Raw genomic sequence first — 24,265 nt, 5'->3', positions numbered from 1 at the left:
GTTGCATTTCTACTCTAGTTGATATTAAGTTGAAGGAAGTGACGGTCGAGCTTATTTTTGAAGGAGTCAATCGTGTTACACTGGACCACTGATGATGGGAGCTTATTCCATTCTCGCACTACAACGTTGGTGAAGAAAAATTTGGTGCAGTCTGAATTTACTTGTCTACATCTGAGTTTTACGCCATTGTTCCTCGTGCGCAAAGTGTCATCGATCATAAACAATGTTGATCTGTCTACATTCGTGAAACCATTAAGTATTTTAAAACATTCGATCAGTTTTCCTCGGAGGCGACGTTTCTCAAGAGAGAACATGTTAAGGGTAGAAAGCCTTTCTTCGTAGGATTTGTTGCGCAAGGAAGGGATAATTTTCGTTGCCCGACGCTGAACACCTTCTAATTTAGCAATATCCTTTGCATGGTGGGGAGACCAAACTGTACCGCATATTCCAAGTGGGGTCTGACTAAACTGTTGTAGAGCGGGAGTATTACATCTTTATTCTTAAATAAAAAGTTTCTTTTAATGAAGCCCAACATTCTGTTCGCTTTATTTGCTGCATCGATGCATTGCTGTGAGAATTTGAGGTTTGACGCGATTTTAACCCCCAAGTCCTTGACGCATTGAACGCTTTTGAGTTTAACGCCGCGCATTTCGTAATCAAACTTCTTATTCCTCGTTCCAACTTGAAGGACCTGGCACTTGTCTACGTTAAAGGGCATCTCCCATCTATCCGACCAAGCTGAAATTTTGTGCAAATCCTCTTGGAGGCTTTGCCTGTCTTCGTCAGTGAGAACCGAGTTACCAATCTTTGTGTCGTCTGCAAATTTACTAATGTGGTTATTGAGTCCAACATCCACGTCGTTGATGTAAATAATGAAGAGCACTGGGCCAAGAACCGAGCCCTGAGGGACGCCACTAGTGACCGGCGCCCACTCTGAGTTAAATCCGTCAATCACTACTCTTTGTTGTCTGTTGCTCAACCAATTCGCGATCCATTGGTTTACCTGACCGTCAATACCTATTTGCTTTAATTTGTAAAGTAATTTATGATGCGGGACTTTATCAAACGCTTTCTGGAAATCAAGATAGACTACGTCCAGTGATTTGGTTACGTCATAAACAGTGAAGAGGTCGTTATAAAAGGTTAATAGATTTGATAGGCAGGATCTTTTGTTTCGGAAGCCATGTTGTGAGTCCCCAATTAATGAGTGGCTTTCAAGGTAACTCACAATTTTGTCTCTAATTATGCCCTCAAGTAGCTTACCTACAACCGATGTTAGACTAATGGGCCTGTAATTACCTGGTACTTTTTTTTTTTTTTGTCTCCTTTCTTAAAAATCGGTGTCACGTTAGCCTTTTTCCAATCTGAAGGGACAATGCCTTGTCGCAAGGACATATTGAATACGGTTGTGAGGGAGGAGAGTATTTCGCTCTTTGTTTCTTTCAGCAGAGTTGGATATACTTTATCAGGTCCAGGACTTTTATTTGTTTTAAGTGATTTGAGGGCTTTAAGGACTTCATCGGGTTTTATTTCAAAGTTAGACAATGCATGCTCGGGATTTACATTAGTACTGGTGTTGGTGGTGGTGGTGGGAGGACTGTTATTATTAAACACCGAGGAAAAGTAATTATTTAATAGGTTTGCAACGTGTTGGCTGTCAGTCACTAGTGCACCGTCGCTGTTTGTTAAAGGTCCAATTCCACTTCTGATCGCCTTTCTGTTGTTTATGTAACTGAAGAAGGATTTCGGATTATTTTTACAGTTGGCTGCAATATTTTCTTCATATCTACGCTTTGCCTGATGCACTAATCTTTTTACTCGTCGCCTTGCATCATTGTAAAGTCAAATGTTTTCGGGCGTGCTTTGGTCTTTCTTTAACCTGTAAGACAATTTTCTCTCCTTGACTGAGTGTTTAATTTCGCTATTAAACCACGGTGGACTTTTATTAGTGTTAATTCGCTTCTCGCACAAGGGTACAAATGTGTCCTGCTGAGTGAGTAAGTGATTTTTAAAGTTTAGCCAGACGTCCTCTGCATTGCCGTCATCTGATAGTTGCATATCTATTAGTTTTCGTCGGATTTCTACGAAGTTGGCTCTTTTGAAATTGGGCACCTTAACTTTATTTTCAGTCACCGATGTTTGAGCTCTAATGTCAACGCGCACTAGTTTATGATCGCAGGAACCGAGGTGTTCTCCTACCGTGACATTACTGACTAGGTTATCTTGGGTCGCTATAACAAGGTCAAGTATGTTATTTTGTCGAGTTGGTTCAGAAACCATTTGGCTTAGATAATTTTCCTCTAGAAATGCGATCATTCTATGGGACTCACCCTCTGTACCCGACAGTGTCGCCCAGTCGATATGGGGGAGGTTAAAGTCTCCTAGTATCAGTGAGTCGCTGTTATTAAGTGACTGCCTTAAGACGCTGTACATTTCAAGATCGCCATCAAGTGATTGCCCCGGAGGCCTGTAAGTGACAGATATATTTAAATTGACTTTTGCAATGTTTACTCGCACGCACAAATGTTCAACGTTACTGTTTCTTGGTGTTTTGTCAGTAGGTTGCAAGTAGCTTTTGACAAAAAGGGCGACACCAACCCCTCTACGGTTTACACGATCATTGTTGAAGAATCTGTAGCCATCTATGTTGTATTCGGAACTTAAATCAATATTAGTGGTGTCGATAAATGTTTCGGTTATAGCAATTACGTCAAAGTTTTCTGTCAGAGCAAGACATCGCAGTTCATCAAACTTGTTTCTTAGGCTACGCGCATTGAAACTAAGGACTCTTAGGTTATCTTGAAGCTTGGTAATAGAGGTACTGGAGGGTTCAATGTTACGAGTCTGTTGCGGTGTATGGTGTCTATTTACACGGGCGGGATGGAAGGACGTGGCTGAGAGTCGTTTTTTTTTGTTAGGGCGTTACGTACGGCGTTGTTGAGGAGCCTTCCAAATCTGGCTGCCCCGATGGGGGACAGGTGTATGCCGTCCCTTTGGAAAAGTCCACTCTGGCCGTAGAAATCGTTCCAGGCGTTAAAGAATTCGACGTCAAGCTCTCCGCAGAGAGTCTGCAGGCGGTTGTTGAGGCTGAAGGCCTTACTGTAGAAGTCGCCCTCATGATCATCCCATGTCCGTGGTAGAATTCCTGAAATCAAAATATTAGGGGATTTAGACTTATACTGCTGGATGAGCCTACGGTACTTGTCCAGCAGTTCCTCAGACCGGGTCGTGGTGACGTCGTTTGTACCTGTGTGGAGAACAAAGAGTGAGTCATTAGAGGCCACAGCGGAGACCTCGTCCAGGGCAGCTGTGATGTCGTCAACACCAGCTCCAGGACAACAGTAGTTACGCCTACGACGGGGGACTCTGCCACAGAAGAGAGAGAGAGAGAGAGAGAGAGAGAGAGAGAGAGAGAGAGAGAGAGAGAGAGAGAGAGAGAGAGAGCTCACGTTATTGGCTGGTGGGATTACATCACAGACAGCCTCTAGTTTTATTCTCAATTCTCGTAAACGTTTATCCATCCCGAGTCGTTACTTTTTTTTCTCCTTCCTCCATTCCTTGTCCCAGTTTAAGTTTTCGTGTTCCGTATTCGGCACGCGTTGTATTCTTTCCTCACCCTGTACCGTCTCCCTAATCCCCCTCACCCCTCCCAATCCCATTACCCAACATCCATTCTCCCGGCCTCCTCATTGACATCTAATTTATTGGCCTAATATTGAACTTTATTCACTCAATACACTTATCTCTTCCCTACTCCTATTTTCTTCGAGTCAGTAACCATGCATCACCTTCCTTTATCTTTCTCTCTTTTCTCTTTTTTTTTATGTTCTCGTCTTCAGCACTTCATCACTCTACACTTAATACCCCTTCGCACTTCTTTATCCTACCAAAAGGAGAAACAGACAGATAGAGACAGACAGACAGATAGACAGACACAGACCACAGCGAAACACCACGACAGCCGGGGGAGGATTGATGGTTGTCTGGCTGCACGCGACCTTCGAGAGAGGAAGAGATAGCGAGGCGGTGAGTGATGACGAGCCTCAAGTAAGTGCTCAGGATCAGACTCTTGCCTCTTTTTCTGTCGTCGGCCACAAGTAGGTCGAAGCCATAGACGTGATCCCATTCCATTAGGCTGTTTGTCCCTCACCGGCGCCCGAAACATAAGGGGAAGGATAACGGAGGGGGGGGGGATGGGGGGGAGGGGAACGTGGGGAAAGAGGGAGGGAGTATTGAGATGCGGAAAGAAAATAAGAACATACCGCACAGTTTATTAAGTGTATATTCTTTAAGGGTGTGGAGGAAAGGAGAAGACCGGGGATAAGAGGAGAAAGGAAGAGGGTACGGTATTTAGCCAGAGGGGTTGAAGTAGTTGTGGAGGAAGAGAAAGAGGAGGAGGGGCAGAAGATGGAGTAGAAGAAAGAAGAATAAGAAAAAAATAAAAGGAAAAGGATAAGTAAAAGAAGGCGAAGGTGGAGGTGGTCAGAAGGTGCTAAAATGTAAGGAGGAAGATGAGGAAGACAGAGGGCAGAGAAACGCCACAACGGCCGGTCAGGTGGATGCGTCCAGGGGTGGGTTTCATCAAAGTTCCCACAAGTCCTTGGAAGTGTGCTCAAGGAGTCCCAAGCGTGCGAGAAACCTTGGGCATGTTTCACGAAAGCTCCCAAGCCTTGGAACTCTGCCTATCTCGCTCGCCGCCTTGGGAGGCCGTGCGGGGTCTCCCAAGCGCTCCCAAGGAAGGTTCCAAGCGTCAGACTGTAAACATGGCAACCCGTGAACAACCCCGCCAGCACCGACCAAGGAATTTTCGTCCGAGAAGGGACATCTTTAACCCTCTCGCGCACAGTAAGATACTAGAACATGCGCAAATAAAAATAGAGGAAAAATATATATAAACAATAGACACTCGTTTCAAGTCTCCGTATAGAGTATTGTAGACAATAAATCCTAAGTACCAACTCTTCCCCACTTGCTATCTCGAAATTTTGTGGGCCAACTTTTTTAGCCGAATATATGTTTCGAAGCGGAATTTAGTGAGGATTCTTATGGTATCCTCAAAATCTTCGTACGCCTATTAGTTCCTGAGTTACACCAAGAAAACTGTATTTTTTCCTCTCCCGTCCGAGTAGGCTAACAACTAAAAATCGCTCTACGTTCCTCATTTACGTTCCTTAGAAAGGTTGCCATATGTTACCTCTAAGAAACTTATCCCAACAAATGACACTCCAAATTTTACGCACTTTCACCGAAAATTTAATTTTTAATAATTTTTTTTACTTTTATGACTCGTTTCGCGTCATCGTGCGCCAGGACCTTTTACTTTGATGACGCGAAACGCGTCATCGTGCGCGAGAGGGTTAACGAGTACAATGACACCGAGTTCAAGAAGAGGTACAGGGTGGATCGTGCTGGCCTGTTGTTCGTCACTGACTTGGTGCGACACGTGATTGGCAACAGGACTGAGAGGAGCCGTGCGGTCACAGCGGAGCTGAAAGTGGCGTTGACTCTGCGATACCCCGCCACCGAGAAAATGCAGCAGTGCAGCGCAGATGACTTTGGAGTTTCCCGGGCCACAGTCAGCAGAATCATCACCCAGACCGTGGATGCTCTCGTGACACAAGAGAATATGAGGCGGTTCATGGGGTTCCTTTTAAACCGGGGGGAGCAGCAGAGAATGAAGGCGGAGTTTGCCGAAATTGCTGGTTTTCCCGGTGTGGTGGGTGCTGTTGATGGCACCCACGTAAGAATAGTGGCCCCACATGAGCACGAAGAAGTGTGAGTCAACCGCAAGAACTACCACAGCATCAATGTGCAAGTGTTATTTGATGCACAGTACAAGCTGCGGGCCATGGTGGCGAGGTGGCCAGGGTCTACTCACGACTCACTAAATGTTTGTTTACACCGTGGTGCCGTTGAAGATGCAGACGGAAAAAAAAATACGTGCACATATTCCTTACAATGAAGATACTATCGCTGTATTTCAACTAAATATCAATTGTTTATATTTATAATTCCATAATTATATATAAGAAGTGTAATTTAGGTTAATTGAAGACATATTAGACGTCAAAGCGACGCGGAAGATTGGCAACGCTGGTTACTCCCAAGACCGCCCCCAATCCTACTTGGAAGTGCTTGTGGCGCGGTGATGAAACACGCCCAAGAAATTCTCCCAACTGTGCTTGACGTCACCACGCTTGGGAGAGCACTATGATGAAACCCACCCCAGGTGTGTCCTCCAAGTAAGGCAAGGCAAGACAGATGTCGGAAGGGGCGAGAGTGGCGCCACGAGGTGACGCGGAGGGAAGTAAACAAATCAGCGGCTCATGGGATGCAGCGGAGGGCGGAATATTTATTACCCTTGAAAAAGGAAAGCAACGCGTCGTGATCCAATTTAACGTGTCTGACCCAGAAGCGCTTTTATAAATGAAAATAGTGATAAATGCTGGTGCTCCCTTGGCCCTGTCGGCCGACGCAAACCTCGTTGTTTTCTTTCTGTGAAGTCCCATTCTTGCCTCGCTACTCTTGCTGCAGACTCATGCGACTCATAGGAACGATCTTTCCTTGTTTGCACGCTTACCAAGACCTGAATAAGGATAGGAAAACTTCCTTGGCAGCGCCACTTCAGAAACCCAAGGTTTCAAATTCCATCATACAAGACTTTCGGATCTTATCAGATGCACAAAATCAGCTACTGTGTCCAGGACGGAGGTAGAACATTGCTATAATAAACTGATGAAAGAATGTGATAACAGGAAATAACTCGCATAGCAGTACTGCGATATCGTAATTAAAAAAACAAATCCTCCATCCTTCCTTTTTTATACATTCTCATTTTCTCTTAGATGGAGTTTGAAAGTATGTTTTGTTATTAAGAAAGGACTAACATTTGGCTGCTTTGGCATTCTCAAAGAAAACAAATCAAACCTATCGCATCAAATTTTCCATTACTCAGCCACAGCTGCGCGTCTTCCTTGCAAGGCGGAGGTCAGAGATGTATTGCTTTTTGCAAGAGCTCGACCACAATGGAGAGTATCCTTCGCCAGACTGCAGAGAGAAGATACTGTAAACAAGGCAGTTGGGCAACACTGGAATCTTCCTAAACTGACGCTACGAACTAGGCTGATGACATTATAGATGTTCTTGTAATATTTATATACTCATAATTATATCACAGTACAGTTAATTGAATTGTCTACTTTACAGATACATTACGTTATGAGCAGCAACAAAATTCAGCCTCGATAGAGGAAAATTCTGATTATTTCGTATGTTTGGCACAGCAGCTAGTTCCATTGTTGCATACTTAAGTGCACGCACCGCCGAGCCTTGATACGAGTCACCAGAGAAAGGCAAAACGCCGCTGTTTTCAATCATCTGTTTCAGGTTCCAAAGTCTCGCAATGAAATTGATCAAAGGTCATATACATCTAAGCAAAAAAATGAAAAAAAATAAAAATAATAATGCCTCTATAACCAATGCTGGAGTGGTGTCAGGAGGCCGTTGAACCAGTCATGTTGTCAGCTGAGGAGGGCTCGGCCAAGGGGTGTTTGGGGCTTCAGCACACGCGAAACTTATCAAAACAAGGAATCGCTCATTCAGCTAAAGGTCAAAGTAGTTTTTACGCAATATGGAAATTTTACCATTGATGGACTGCAGAGCAACTTTCAAGTGTCATTGAGAATCAAATATGACGGGCAAGGGCAAGGAGAGGCTTACTGGAGGCTCCCCTCTTATTACCATGCATTGCTTCGCTGTGCTTATGTAAGTGTATTTGTTTACCTGTTGTCGCTCGGAAGCTAGAAGGAATACTTGTAAAACTCCAAACTTTTCCCAAAGCTTTTGATATTTGTGAAAGGACGAGGTCTCCGCCATGCAGAAAATTCTTTGCAAACTAAGTTGCCATCCAATCCTGAAACTTTATTCGAACCCTAAAACCCTTGCAAGCCTCGACTGGTGTTCCTCGGCCGGCACGGGAGCCCCGACTGGACCCAGGCGTGACACCCTGGCCGAGATGTTCCTGCATCTTTGTGCGTGCATGTCCAGGGAGAGGCTCAATAACGCACCTCCATCCCCCTCAACCCATTCCTGTACCTAGCTGTTTTGTGGGCACTTTTAACCACAAAAAATATATGATTCAGGCGAGTTTTTTTCACAGGAAACAATAACAATTAATGCATCAAAATTTTAAAAGTGTGCAAGAACTGGGACGCGAGCACTCAACTGAGTGCAGCTGACACAGGCCGTCACAAGCAGCCTTCAAACTTGCCGCCTCTTGCTGTAAGTCTTCAGTTTGCTTTCATCCTCTCGCCCGGCCAAGCTTTTCTCAAGTATAGGTCGGTTATCTCCAGCCTCTTTTCAGTATCTAGGTCAAGGGGGGCAGGAAGGCCCTACACCGGAACAATGAGTTATGTCCTGCCGTGGAGGATTTATTTTTGGGAGAGAACTGGCCAGAGAAAGGCTAGAAATAAAGCCAAGAAAGGATTCGAGGTAGAGGAGCAACGCTAATTTAAAGAAGAAAAGGACTAGACGAAAGGCTCAGCGAGGACCTCATTGAATGCCAGTAATTATAAAGAACAAATTTAACCATTAGGCCACTCGGTCTGGCCACTAAGCGGTGGCCGAGTGGTTAGCAAGCGTGCGTGGTGATCCCGTGGACCTAGGTTCGAGTTCAAGCAAAACACTGATTTTTCAAGTCATCGCCGAGTGGCGAAGATTACCCACATGCTTCCCGGATATTCAGTCAACCCTAACTTCAGCGACTTCGTTCAAGTGGAGCACCATGGGGCAGCATGGGCCAAGCAAGTCATACATGACGGCGGCCACTATGAATAAAATTCGCCTGCGCCATTAACGGGGCTGGGGCCGTCCAAGAGGCCTCTCAGGAGAGCCTACCGGCGCTACAGGCAGCACCTGAAAAAGATATAAACATTACTGCAATACACCACTACAATGTTAAGACGGGAAAACGCTGCCTCCCACTACACTACGCTAAGCTTCCAACGTTTGGCTCAGACAGTACAAGTCACCGGCCCGCGCAGCACCTACGTTTTTGCCAGCCAGCTAGCGCCTCGTCAAAGGATATGAAGTTCGAAAAGTAACACAAAATTTGCATATACGACTAACACGATTTTCCTCACTACAAAACGAATGTAGGACACAGAAAGAGTAAAAAAATCAACTGCGTTGGACTAGTTTCGAAACAGAGATGAAAGGCTTTGAAAGAATAGACAGAGGAGAGTTGAGATAATCATTCACTGAAAAGAAGTAATTAAGTGACCAAATTGGTGTGTGTGTGTGTGTGTGTGTGTGTGTGTGTGTGTGTGTGAGAGAGAGAGAGAGAGAGAGAGAGAGAGAGAGAGAGAGAGAGAGAGAGAGAGAGAATAAAACGGAAAAAAAAATATATCAGAAGGGAGGGGGCGAGAAAATAGACAATGACGTTATGCAAAAAGTGTAAATATGGGACAAGGGCTAGAGAGGAGAACACCATATCAGAGGAGGAGGAAGAAGAAGAAGGAAGAAGAAGAAGAAGAAGATTCCTTTGTAGTGGATCAACAAGGAAGTAACTCTAATTCCGCTCTGAGGAAACCATAAATGTGGCTGACAACTGGGATTATCGGAGCCATCAGAGAGAGAGAGAGAGAGGTAGGGGAGGGGGAAATCGTCTGCCCTTGGCCTACTTGTCGGCTCGCAGTTCGTCTGACTGGTATTCTCCCCCTAGATGGAGTTTTCGGTTGAGTGGAGGGACCATGCGCGAGAGGGAAAAGGAAACCACGGATGAAGAGAAAAGAAAAAAAAGGGGGGGAGGGAAAATGAGCGGGAGGAAGGGAAGGAGGCAAACGGGAGTACGGGAGGAAGGAAGGAAGGAAGATGAATGGAGGAAAGAAAACGGAAACTAAGGATGAAGAGAAAAGAAAAAAGAGAAGATGGGTGGTAGGAAGAGAAGAAAGAGAAGGGGAGAATGGGAGGCAGGAAGGAAGGAAGGAAGGATGAATGGAAGAAGGAAAAAGGAAAAAAAAATACCAATACCGAGCGAAGAAATTATGAGAGAAGTGAAAAACGCTTCAGAGAGAGAGAGAGAGAGAGTACGGGCAAAGGGACGAAGTGATGACCAAGGAGGGAAGGACGGTCGGAATGGAGTAATTTTCAAGGCCACTGACTTCTGCGTTTGATTACATGTACAAATACAGTTACATGAGAGTCGGTTTTTTTCGTCGTTTTTTTATAGTCTAAATAAATAAAACAAGGTCACCATTCACCTCTTCCTCCTTTTCTCCTCCTCTTCCCCTCCTCCCCCCCTCTCTTCCTCTCCCCCCCTATCCTCCTCCTCCTCTCCCCCCCCTATCCTCCTCCTCCTCCTCCTCCTTCCCGATATCCCTGGAGGTCTGGATGCTTCAGGTTTTTAATTTAATTTTTTCCATTAATTTCAAATAATTATAGGCTGGTAGTTTTATTTCTTTGCTCGGCGCCTTGTAGGTCCGTTGTTTGTTTTGCTCGGGAATGAGGTCAAGCGCACGTGCGCACACACACACACACACACACACACACACACACACACACACACATTCAGGCGGGCCGACTGATGTGGACTGACGTGCATTTAGAGACAAAGAGACATAAATATTTGTACAAACGGAATGGCAGAAAAGCAAAAACATTGTAAACCGAAGCTGCAGACGTGGCGGACAGCTGCACGGACCGACGGAATGACAGACAAATTCACACACACACACACACACACACACACACACACACACAAACACACACACACAAACACAAACACACAAACACAAACACAAACACACAAACACAAACACACACACACACACGATAAACCACTATACGGCTTCCAACATCCCCTCTATGATAAGCCTCTTCATCATCCTTCGTCAGCAGAACAAACTAATATCATAATTTATTATTAGACGCGTAGGTCCCTCGCTCCCTTCACCACCTCACACCCTCCCCTCCACGCATCCATCACTCCCTCTCCAACACCCCATATCTGCCCCTCTCCGCCGCCCCCCGTCTGCAATATACCACGCCTCGCCACGCCCAGCCACGCCCCTCGAGGCCTCGCTATAGGAGCTCAGACACCCTTATCCTGTTGCTTCGCGCCACCCACACCACCGTGACCCAGTTTCCAGCAGCCCATTGAGCAGAGACGCGAGGAAGGGGTCGGGAAGGAGAGGGGAGGAGGCCGGGAGACTGGCTGATAGAGAGGAAAGATGGGAAGGATGGGGAGAGATTGCGACGAGAGGGAGAGTTTTGTGAGAGAGAGAGAGAGAGAGAGAGAGAGAGAGAGAGAGAGAGAGAGAGAGAGGGTAACGGAAAAAGGTCGATGTAATAAAGACTGATGGTACGTCGGGCGGGTTGGAGTCATTTTCAAGGCCACTGCGTCTCCCGGTACTGCGCGTCCAACTATTTCGGATGTCATGGAAAGACTACGGTATGCCATTTTTTCCTCAGGTTAGTTTTATTGCTTTCTCTCTAATGTTATAACTTCAGGATCGTATTTTTTAGAACATTACCCTCTTTCGTGTTTTTCTATTCTTGATTCTAAACTGATTGATTCATTACCGGTCATAAATCTTAGTGAACATAATTACATACTTTAAAATCTATATCACTAAACATTCTTACCGAGTTCGTTTTTACCTTGCTGTTGGACGGAGGGGAAGTTTTCAGTGTAATCATCCGCGTCCCTCATTAGTCTTCGTCCCCTCATCACCCCGTTGTATCCAGGGTGACCCCGACTCACGTTTCCCCGTCATGTTCATTAACCTCGTTAGCCTCGCAGCCCCCTTGTCCCACCACGGAGAGTAGTCACTTGCACAATCATTTTGTATCTAGTGTTTTTTTTTTTTTTCTTCTTTTTTTTTTACACCGAAAGGCAGCTCAAGGGCAAAATCCAAAAAATAACAAAATAAAAAAGCCTGCTACGTCCTGCTCTAACAAAAGAAAACAGAACAAGAGGCCAGAAGAGAGGTCAATTTTGTAGTTAATTTGTGCGTGCGTGCGTGCGTGTGCGCTTTGTTCTTTTTTCAAATGTTACGTTACATCTATATAGTTTTATTTTATTTCCGTCGTTGTTGTTGTCTGCTATTATCTGAGGACGATGTGTTTTCTCGGATTCGAGTGTGACGTATATACTTTTGAAGATACCCTTCACCAACTTCTGACGCAGTGATGCACTTCGGACTTCCCTCTGTTGGTGTCACATTGGTATTCAGTAAAAGAGTGCAGTGGTCCATCCATCAACGCGGCTCTTTACTCCCTGACATCTCGTATTATCTGACAAATGAGCAACCAAAGAGATCTGCATAAAATTAAAAAGCGGCGTGACGCGCGCTCCTGTAGCTACTTCCATGTCCCGTGTTTTTCGACGTAATGTTCCCATAAACTTTCCATTAGTGTATTATTTGCCGCTGTTCTCCACTTACCATTATTATTCTTGTAACTATTGCTTCTATTACTACTACACATGCTATTTTTATTATAGTAGAAGTAGTAGTAACAATAGCAGTAGTAGTAGGTTTTTCCATTATTCTCATTACGTAGTCGTCGTAGCAGAGAGCATATCATTACGAAGTACAGGAAGTAGAAACAGCAAGTTAGCAAATCAAGGAAAAGAACGATAACGGACGAGAAATTAGACGTAAAGAACAAAGACAAAGAAAAAAAAACGTCATCAATCCACAAACGCCACAAACTAAAGAGAAATAAAAAATAATTACACTTGTTTATGCACTTTTATCGACCTTCCCCAATTCTCATTCATCACGAAGCACTGAAGAGAGCGGACCAGGAAGCGGGAGTAGTGGAGATAATGGTCGCGGTGGTTGTGATAGTGGTGGTGGTGGTGGTGGACGGTGGTATTCCTGAGGGCATAGGTATATAATAGTGACCACGTGCGTTATGGATGGTTATGGCGGTGGTGGAGGAGAGGGGTGAGCGGGGCCGCGGCGGTGCTGAGGGGAATCATAACAAGACGGCGATACCCATTTCCTGTTAGCGGCATCCCTCTCTCGCTCCGGTATGTGTTGTTGTTGTCGTTGCTGTCGTTGTTGCCCAGTGATTGGTTTTGTTGATGTTCAGTTCCTCTTCCGCCCATCCTCCCTCTCTCCCCCTTCCTCCCTTTTTTTTTTTTTTTTTTTTTTTTAGTTATCTTTCGCTTTCCCCTTTCCTTGTATCCCGTGTTTTGTGTGTGGGTGTGGGTGGGGGGGGGGGGGGTCAGGGTTGGAAAAAATCTTGATTTTTTTTTTTAAATATAAAAATCGATTTATTTGATTTAAATCAGATTTTTTATTTAAATGGATTTTTTTAATTTGAACTATATTTTTTGCATTAGCCCTTGTTTGTTCCATTGATTATTTGTTTCAGTCTTCTGAGGCCATTTCCTTGTATTAATCTTGGCCAATGTTAAATGTAACCATTGTTTAATATACATCACCCAAGGTGAGTTTTTCACATAAAAATCATAAGTAGGACTAATACTTCAATTTTTTTATGTCTTTGAATATTTTTCTTGTAAGATATGGGAATGATTCACTGGTGCCTGACTTGCTACAGGACTAGTACATGATCAATGCAGGACAAGTAGACGACACTTTTCCTGTACAACTGGTTCACATGTTCTTCCTTCTTCCTTATATATATATATATATATATATATATATATATATATATATATATATATATATATATATATATATATATATATATATATATATATATATATATATATATATATATATATATATATATATATATATATATATATATATATATATATATATATATATATATAATATATATATATATATATATATATATATATATATATATATATATATATATATATATATATATATATATATATTACATCTCGGCCTATAACGCCGGTAGGCTTTCTTCAGGGGCCTGGTTGTCGGCCCAAGCCCGTCATGGCGCAGGCAACTTTTATAGTGGCGCCAGTTATGCTTGGCTCATGCTGCCTCATTTTTTATTCACTTGAACGGTTTCTTCTAGAGTCTGGGTTGATGGGTGGTATTCAGGACAGTATGTGGGTAGTCTTAGGCCACTCGGGGGTGACAGAAAATTCCCACGAGGTAGAGTCGGGATTCTCACCGACGTTGTCCTGGGCGTGGTGAATGCAGGGCCCGCGCGCTTATATAATATATATATATATATATATATATATATATATATATATATATATATATATATATATATATATATATATATATATATATATATATATATATAGTTTTAATTATTAAATATTTTACTCTTGATGAAACACGTAGATCATTTTAAATACAGTATATTTAATTTTGATGTAAATCATGATTTTTTTACTCTGATTTAAATCGATTGAAATCACTATAATTAAATCATTTTTATTTAAATCAAAACAACCCTGGTGTGTGTGTGTGTGTGTGTGTGTGTGTGTGTGTGTGTGTGTGTGTGTGTGTGTGTGTGTGTGTGTGTGCGCGCTCCTGCTGCCGGCGGACGCCCTTTCGTCCGTGTTCGTTGAGTGATATGAATTTGTTATTGTTCAGTCCTTGCCCCCCCCGTGCCTTTCACTTTACTATATCAAGTATTGTTTTCGTTTCCCCTTTCCCATTGACAAGTGTTTGTTTGTGGCTGTGGTATTATTTTATCTCACATATTGCTTCCTCTTGATTCCCTTCCCATGTGTATTGTTTTTGTATTTGTGTAATGTCTGTATATGAAGACACGCCTCTCTGTTTATCTATCTATATACATATCTATCTCAGAAAAGGTGAAACAAAATTACTTTTGCACTTCTGTTTTCCCCTTTGTTCTAGTTCCCCTTTCCCTTTTCCCTCGCCTCACTGAGTTTAGTTCTTCTATAATTATTTCCCCGTCCACATCCTTCCTCTCCTTCCCCATGTCGTCTTAATTGGCTCCCCTATTACCCGTCAAAGTTACTTCTTATTCCACAGTTGTTACCACGCCGAGTGTCCCTCCACTTGCGACACGGCGGTTTGTCCCCCTTCTCAATTCCACTTCTGAAGGCCGGTCACGATGCCTCAGCCTTATGAAATGAGATTCGACTTAGAAAAACATCTCGACGTTCAGTGATGACCATAACAATAAGCTCCTTTCATAGCAGTCTCTTCCTGTCCTTTCCCTTCCGTCATTTAATTTCTCAATTCCGTACTTCGCCTCGCCTTCAAGTATTTTCTTGACTGGAATAGATTAGGGATTATACTAACGAGACGAGTGTGTGTGTGTGTGTGTGTGTGTGTGTGTGTGTGTGTGTGTGTGTGTGTGTGTGTGTGTGTGTGTGTGTGTGTGTGTGTGAGGGGGGGGGGGTGGTTCATTACTTCTTTATCATACCTATTTATATTATTACACGATTAAACCATTATCGGAATGTATTTGTGTATGTGTGTGTGTGTGTGTGTGTGTGTGTGTGTGTGTGTGTGTGTGTGTGTGTGTGTGTGTGTGTGTGTGTTCTGCTTCGTTAGTTAGGCGTCCCGTAAACAAGAGCCGGGAATCGCCGCGTCATGTTGTTTGGATGTGTTGGCCGAGTATTAGCATTGGAGGCGAGTACGAGCACTCCGAACATGGCCTTGGTGTTGCTGGTTCCTTGCTCTTTTACAGCATCTTTGTTGTTCACGAGCCCCCACCGTCGCCACCGCCGCTCATCTCTTCATCCCTTCTCCCTTCGACATTATTCAATCCGTCACACACATGATTATTCTCCTGCCCTCCTCACCCTGTACTCCCATACCTTCACCTTCACCTGTACCTCCTTCCGCCTTTTTCTACGAGCGCTCTTTCAATGCAATACACGGCGGTAGGTGCTTAGCCGCCGCTCACTTCCTGGCAGTCTCCTGCTTCCTCCTGACGCCCTCCCGAGCTACTCTAGCATAACAGCTGCACGTGGAGCGTGGACAGAACCGCATGTGATGCATTGCCTATAGCATTCTAGGAAAGGGAAGTAGAAACTGTATAGGTGTACTATGCAAGGTAAAAACACACACACACACACACACACACACACACACACACACACACACACACACACACACACACACACACACAAAGATCCGTCATTTGTGAGGTTCCATCTCATCCAGGAAGGGTATTGGCTGGCGATCACGAGTCTATCATGTGGTCGGACCAAGGTGAATCACACACACACGAGTGACTCTCGCATATCAGCTTTACTTGTACCGTGGAATTGACTTTCCTGTTATGCATTACCTTAAGGACTCTGCCAGTGGTAGGATACATGAATTGTTTTGAAAAATATCGGGAATCTTGAAAATACTCATGGGAGTTCTTTCATACTGCCATCTCGCACATAAGTATTAAAGTGAAAATATAGGAACTGCATTAAATAAATAGCCAGACACTAGTAGCCCGAGCACACGTGTGCCAAAACTCAGTCAGCTGACTGGTGGGTTAAAACAACCCATTATTTTATTACTACATTTGTTTATTTTGGTTTTGATTGAAAAAAATTTATCTGGTGATAGCTTGCACGGTCCTGAAGGGTGTGTTGCGTGCATATGTATTTTGCAGAGTGGCTACCGTCATCTCGTTCGCTTCTGCCAGAACCTGCCTTAGTTGGCAGTCATAGCAGATAGCAGAGCCATCGAGATCAGAACTGATAGCACTCAAAAGTACAATTCTCATTCACCAACACATATGTGGTAACAGTACTTTTAAGATTTCAAAAATATGTATTAACCTTTATATATTTTATTCAGACATACACTGAAAAGCCTTGGAGCCCACAGCATTTTTTATAACATAATTAAAATCCCTATCATTCAAAAACTAATTATTGCACTGCTGTGAGGGTTTGCCACAAGCATCACTTTATGATATGACGGAACACATGATGATCCCGGATGCTCCTGGAGAGGCTCGGAAACAGCAAAGGTTTGACATGTACGACACATATACATACTCACATACACTCACTCACTCACTCACTCACTCACATACAAACTCACGCACTCATTCACGCACGCACGCACGCACGCACGCACACACACACACACACACACACACACACACACACACACACACACACACACACACACACACACACACGCACATCAGTATTAAGGGATTGTGTAAGCATCACTTCAACGGGGAATCAAACTATTGTGAACGAGGTGGATGTTTGGTGGAGACTGGAGACCAGATTGATTTTGTAACTACGTCCCGCAGGCGGACGAGGATGGTGGTGGTGGTGGTGGAGGAGGCGGGGAAGGGAAGGGACCGAAGATTGAAGAGACTGACGTGCATGCCATGGCGAGGAGAGAGGTCCGGAATATTTCATTGCATTTGTACTCCTTTCGCTGCATAACAAAACACCGTGACTGTATGGAGGGGTGATGATGGAGGGAGCACCGTGACCAAGTTTACTACAGCAAGTACGAGTTCGTTTTATGTCATAAGAAATTCATCAAAACAGCTCTCCTCCAATTTGAAGACTAGTGTGAACCTCAAATATATGCACGCTCTGGGAGTCACGGAGCCCTAAATTATAAGTGGCTGCGCTGCGTGTAGCTGACGTAGCATGGGAAGGACGTCCGGGTTGCTGACGGCCCTGGCATCACGGCAAGGGCGAGGGGAAGTAGTACAAGGGATTGGCCGGCTTGCTGCGGCGACGGGATTATGGAGACCGCGAAAATTCAGGTAATTTAGGGATAAAAAAGAGCAGAGGTGACAGCAGCACCACCACCTCACCCAACAACAAACCACCGATTCCACTGCGGACACAGAACAGAAGAAAAAAAATCAGTAAAACACTGACTTCCTTGGATCAATAAAAAAAAATTTAAAAATTTCATGAGAAGACCCAACAAGGGAAAAGATTAAAAAAATAATGAGAACAGTAACCAAAAAAAAAAAAAGAAGTGAGCAACGAAGTCTCATAGTGCTTATATTTTTACTTACCTCATGGCTGTATACGCTCCTTATACTGAGGTGGATAAAACTGAAAAGGTGATGTACAACAATCTCTAGTCCATATATGATAGTGATTACCTCGGAACACTCCTATCTTGGGCAACTTTAATGCTACTACTGGCACTTGCATCTCCGTGGTGTAGTAGTTGGCACGCCTGGCTACGAATCAGGGGGCTTGGGTTCGAATATTGGCCTGGGTAGTCACCGCGTAACTCACCCATGTTCATCTTCCCTTTCGGGATGGTCGTTAAATGGATACCTGGGCCTGGGGAAAAATGGGGAAGATCAGCGTGATAAACCGGATGTTACATTAGCTCCTGTTTCGGGTGGTGGGTTCTCACACACTCAAGTGCAGAGGTCTTTTCACATTGGGTGTGCTGAGCACCCTGTAAAACTATGGGATCTCTTCAAACGTGAAAGCTATACACCATGAATCGCTTTACAAAATCAAAGGACAACAACGTATCGAGGGTAACGTACACAGTGGATCACAAATTTGATACAACAGACAGCAAAGACTGGTTATCTCAGACCAAGACAGGCAAAGATTTCCCAAAGATAAAGGTAAAGTTCTGTGCATACGCTATAGCTGTGCGTTGCCGCGGTGCTCATCTACGTGGCATTGGCCTAGTCTGTGGTGGGAAGAACCCACTACCCTTGGACACGGCCCAATGTAAAGTCCGGGATTGTCATAGTTTACTTTTCCTAGGCTTCCCCAGGTATCAACTAGACCGAAAGGGAAAATGAACAGCTGGATAAGCTGCACGCCGACTCCCTGTGCCAGGATACGAACCCGGGCCCGCAGATTCATAGCCAAGCACACTAACCACTCCACCACGGAGGCGCATCACGAAGAAATATGAAAAAATTCAATATACTCTAATAAATATGAGATGCCCTTCAAAGTCAATCACAGATTCCTCAGACTATTAAACAAATAAATAAATTATTTTTGAGAGCGTAAAACGCAAAAAATGCAATACTTCCCTGGTCAAGCAGCGAGTCAGCATTTACTAGTCGCCTCACGGTGGACTGGAGAGCTGCGACACATACAGAGTTTACACGTGGCGCACGTTATAGTGTGCAGCGATGTAAACAATCGGCCAGTGCGGCAGCGAGGAGGACCAGAAATGCGGCTTTTATGTGTACTCTCACAACCTCATGCGTGACATAGTACATAGATAGACAGACAAACATTAGCAAGCACACTAGACCAGAATTCCTATACTACATTACCAATATAAACGAATAAATATACGAATCACCAACGTACTGAAAAGAAAGGAGACACACACACACACACACACACACACACACACACACACGCAGAGGCATGCATAACGGCACTCAAATAAGACAACTGAGTATCGAGTAACTTAAAACAAATTTTATACAAACAGATGAGCCTCAAAAAGGTCAGTCTGGCCAAAAACAAACCCATTCCTTTCGTTGCTTCACGGGGCGACCGAAGTGTTGTTATTCAAACACATCGTGCAAAAGTCGAGGCCATATCCGCCGTAGAGAAAGTAGGAAGGAAAACTTGCAAACTCACATTACCCATCACATCCCCGGGACTGCCCAACCAGGAAATTATTCAGTTGAAGATGCATGACGAGAGGCTCACGTTGGCCATGACGTCAGTGACTGATGTGCTCGTAAAATATTGATGGAATTAATGGCGTTTATATTTATGTTAGAACACCGGACGTACGGACGTATCCAATACTATTATTGAGTCATCTCCCCTCACCTTCCCTCCCTTTCTCTCCTGCTCCCACGTGTGTACCGGATTTTTTTTTTTTTTTCCTCGAAGCGACGCGGGAAATTTGAGTGCAATGACCTGGCTATGTTTGGGGAGGGGAGTGACGGATGTTTGATGACTTGGGAATGAACTGACGGGTGAAGTACCGGGGAAGGAACGCGATCAAGAGGAAAAGAATGTTTAGCAGTACATGAATAGGCGCACCTGACATTACCAAATGTGGGGTACAAACTTGGCGGAGGGACTGTTTTTTGGGCGCCACTAAAGGTAATGGCTAAAGAGTAGCTTAGCCGGATATTTTGTTTTTATTTATTAATGATCCACGAGACATCCTAGAGGTAAGTCAAAGTATGTGCTTATCTTTGTATTCATTCATACACACACTGGTAATATTTCTGTGGAGTCTGATTCACTTATTAGAGTGAAATTCTATTGTGATAAACAGTCACAAATTCGTGTCACTAGTAAAAATGAAACTAGTAATTTAAGTTTTGCCACCATGAAATTTACACAAAAAGATAAATATGAAAGCTCACGAAGTCACAATAAGTGACATCACCTGCTTTACGCAGTAAAAGTATGCTATTTTAGGTATCTGACACCCGCTATAGCAGGCTGCTGCTGCCTCGGCCACAGATTATTACCAGATTGTCATACTCAGCCGATTATATTTCCCGACTTCCTGCCCAAAAACTGTCTTTTGGGCTCCAAAAACGAAACTTATTTATAGTTATCGTTAAAAGAGTAAGATTCTGATGTTTCTTGGCAATAGTTAGGCGTCATACACCGTTAAATACTATGCTCTGAGTACGACAATCTGGCAACGGTAGCTATACGTATTTTCATATTATTGTTCTGTTTATTGAATGTTGTGTTAAAAAAAAGAATACTCATAATTTTAGCTAGTTTTTGGTTATAAGGATTCTTTGCGAAATACAAGTATAACCTTACCTTCTTTAACTTAGGAAACGTCCTGAATCCTGGATCGGCTATGGTATTGTTAGGTGCGCCCGAAATGTAATGAAGCAAACTTTAGTATCATAAAAAAAAATGGTAAACAATAAACGTAAAATCATTCAGGTAAAACAGACTGACCTTAAATATAAACGGAAGTGCAAAAGTAACGTGACGGACCTACTTGTGACTGTGGTGTTGTATTGTATTTCACACACACACACACACACACACACACACACACACACACGCGCGCGCGCGCGCGCGCGCGCATTAAAGGGAGCAATGGACAATAAAATAGAATTACTCCAATTAATGGCGTCCTTGGTGAAAGTTCGGTGGTGAATTAAGTATTATGGAAGCCTTCCACCTCCTCCAAGGCCATGAGCTCCCCCCCCACACACACACACACCTCTCTCTCTCTCTCTCTCTCTCTCTCTCTCTCTCTCTCTCTCTCTCTCTCTCTCTCTCTCTCATTTAGTCCTAATGAAGCTGGAAAGAATTGAGACCTTGAACTCGTCAATTTTTAAGTGCTGATTTAAGCCTCGGCTTCATCTGGCATGCAGATCCCCGCTCATTCCTGTAAAGATATTTCCCTCGTCATTTCTTTTCTGCATCCTTTTCCCCGACTATAAGGCTTTGGCATCATAAGTCCCATCGTTTAGAGCACAAAGTCGTTCCATAAGTGATAATCAGTTAACTTTTCACAGGCTCGCCGGCCCTTCCACTCCCTCTCAACATCGTTGCCTTCTAAAGAGCCACTCCCGCTGAACACCAATAATACAGGTGCCGGCGAGTGCTTTAGCAACGAAAGCCTCATTCTTTAGATCTCTTAAGGTCATTCGAAAAGTGTTAAGCAATAAACTATTATAGTCATTGGCTCACCGGCCCTTCCATCGCCTCTTACCATCGGTCCCTTCTAAAGAGCCACTCCCGCTGAACGACAACTAGGCAACTTCCAGCGAAGACCAGTGATGGAGTACTCGGGCGAGGCTCTCCTTTGTGTGCACCAGGACTCCGAGGACCGGCGGAGCTGGGGCAAGGCTGGGTCATTTATTGTTTTCCAGCGACCCTTGACCTTTGACCGATTGCTTGGCCCGTCTTCATTTTATCTGCTGCTCCACATAGTTGTCTTTTCATTGGAGTCTCCACTTCCCCCAGCTCCCCCCCTGTCACGTCCCCCCGGGTCATGCTCGTCACTATGTAACACTGTGTCGCCGTCTTGTCTAGCGGGGCGGTGGTTTGGGGAAATGTATGAAGTTGTAAATTAGTCATATAAGCCATTAAAATTTACCTCATTAAAACGTTATATTTAAGTGTTAAGTTATTTGATGACAAGTCCATGTGCGCAAATAGTTGGTAAACAGTGTTGTCAACTGCATAATGGTTAATATCACCTTTCAGACGGTGCCACGGCACATCTTGCTGCAGTTGGCAACTCCATGAAAGGCAGCGGAGTATAAATACAGCGGGCGCGTGCCGGGAGCCAGAGCAGCACTGTGTCGCTTGAGGTGTGTGACGCTCTTCACCGGGGCAGGTGGAGCAGTGCATACTCTCCTCTGGGCAGCTTCCGATAGCTGCAGCTGAGTGACAAGCTGTAACACTGAACGCTACAACGTATTCACATCCACCACCACCTGTCTTTGGGTTTTAATTTGACATTGTGTTAAGTTCAAGTTTGTGAATGTTCCAACATTACAACCTACAAGGAAACTAAAAGAGAAAGATAAAGACTAGCTACAGTCCCGCACACCTGTATCACCTGACCACACCACCGCCACTACCACCACCACGACCTCCCCGAGTTTCCCAGGCCTAGCTGACGACGTGGAACAATTGCAGCGCTGATGGTTGTGTCTCAAGTCAAGATGAGGTACGAAGACCCCTTTGACGTGGACGCCTTCATCAACAGTCTACTTTTTCTCAAGAAGTACCCCGGCAAAAATGTAAGTACCGCTCTCCTTACTAATGCATGCCTGCACCCTCTACTCAGAAAAATTGGCCCTCTTTTTTTAAATCTTATTGCCCCCACTCCCTGTTCCGACCAATCCCTCCTCTTCCACTGTGTGTAGATAATGAGTTGTGCCAAAGTACACAGATAATGCACGAGCTGTGCCAACCTAAGCCTCCCCCCCCCCCCTCCTCCTTCCCTAGGCGCTCCCCCCCCTGCGCTAGGGAACTCAGCGAATTCATTCTCTCTCTCTCTCTCTCTCTCTCTCTCTCTCTCTCTCTCTCTCTCTCTCTCTCTCTCTCTCTCTCTCTCTCTCTCTCTCTCGGATGTATTTCAACTAACACCATCTCATCAATATCTCTCTCGGATGTATTTCAACTAACACCATCTCATCAGTATTTGTGTTTTCATAAAAGTAGATCCCGACCTTTACATTCTAACAACATTACGGAGTTGACAGTCTGCACGCCGCCGCCTACGTGAAAAGGCTGGAAAAAGAATATTGAGGGATCGAGCTTACGTCAATGTGTGTGTGTATGTGTGTGTGTGTATTTGCGTTCGTGCCTATATGCATGTGGGAGCATCCATGCCTTGTAGGGAATATCCATCGGCAATCCTAATGGGGGCTACATACTTATCAGTCATCAAGGGTGAGGAGAAAGGAGGGTGAGATGGTGTGTGTGTGTGTGTGTGTGTGTGTGTGTGTGTGTGTGTCGAGAGAGAGAGAGAGAGAGAGAGAGTACGTGGAATTTCAAAGGTAGGCAGTATGTGCCAGTGAGTGGGTGTGTGCCAGCCTTAATGACTAGATGAGAGAGAGAGAGAGAGAGAGAGAGAGAGAGAGAGAGAGAGAGAGAGAGAGAGAGTGTGTGTGTTCCATGTCTGAGGTTTGAGATCGGACGTGTTTCGGGCGCCTTGGCTAAAAACGACTAAAAACGTGAGATGCTGGCTCATCTAGACCAGACTAGGCCAGAGCAATACTGAGCAAGTTTAAGCAAGATAGTTGGGTAAAGCAAGGTAGGGTGGGCCAAAGTAGGGGAGGTGAAGGGGCTGTTATAGTAATGGTAGCGGTGGTGGTGATGGTGGTGGTGTGGTAAGGGAGGTGATTTTACATGGTTTGAAAGATCCGGCCGAACTAGATTTGGTTGGAACAGGGCATGACGGGGCAGGGCAGTGGAGGAAGTCAGTCACATTAATGGTGGTGTCGGAGCGTGACTACAGAACAGTCCCTGCCTCCCTCGTGCCCCCGCAGCCTCCGCCAACCACCCGCAGCAGATCAATGTGCGCAGCGGTGGCCAGCTACTCACCCCGCCGCTGCCTCCTCCTCCACCAGCGTTCCTCCACCCCACTCTCTCCTCCTCCCTCCTCTCTTGCTACTGTTCCAGTGGTAACAGGCAATAAAGCAGTCCTAGCCACTGTCCACCCCTCCCCCACATCACCGGCTCCCTCCTCCCCCATCGTTACCACCTTTATCACTATACTTTTACGAGTCTCAACAAGTGCTGCCATCCTCATCACCATTACCTCGACCACTGCTGCCACAGGGATGGTTTTGGCGCTGCTACCATCGTTATCCCCATCACCTGCCCCGTCGCCACCACCCCCGGCACTTCCTTCCCACTATATCGCTTACATCA

General features: G+C 44.6%; 1 protein-coding gene across 1 annotated transcript in view; it reads left to right on the top strand.

Moving 5' to 3' along the window:
- Positions 1-24,265, top strand: part of LOC127004491 (serine/threonine-protein phosphatase alpha-2 isoform-like) — a 99,385-nt gene that overhangs the window by 61,247 nt on the left and 13,873 nt on the right. The window contains exon 2 of the mRNA XM_050872267.1: positions 22,085-22,626. Within this exon, the coding sequence (XP_050728224.1) occupies positions 22,528-22,626 (99 nt within the window). The 5' untranslated portion in view covers positions 22,085-22,527. The remainder of the gene's footprint in view (positions 1-22,084; positions 22,627-24,265) is intronic.

Source organism: Eriocheir sinensis, chromosome 28 (assembly GCF_024679095.1).
Source record: "Eriocheir sinensis breed Jianghai 21 chromosome 28, ASM2467909v1, whole genome shotgun sequence".
Lineage (NCBI taxonomy): Eukaryota > Metazoa > Arthropoda > Malacostraca > Decapoda > Varunidae > Eriocheir > Eriocheir sinensis.
This window is presented reverse-complemented; position numbering and strand designations above follow the sequence as displayed.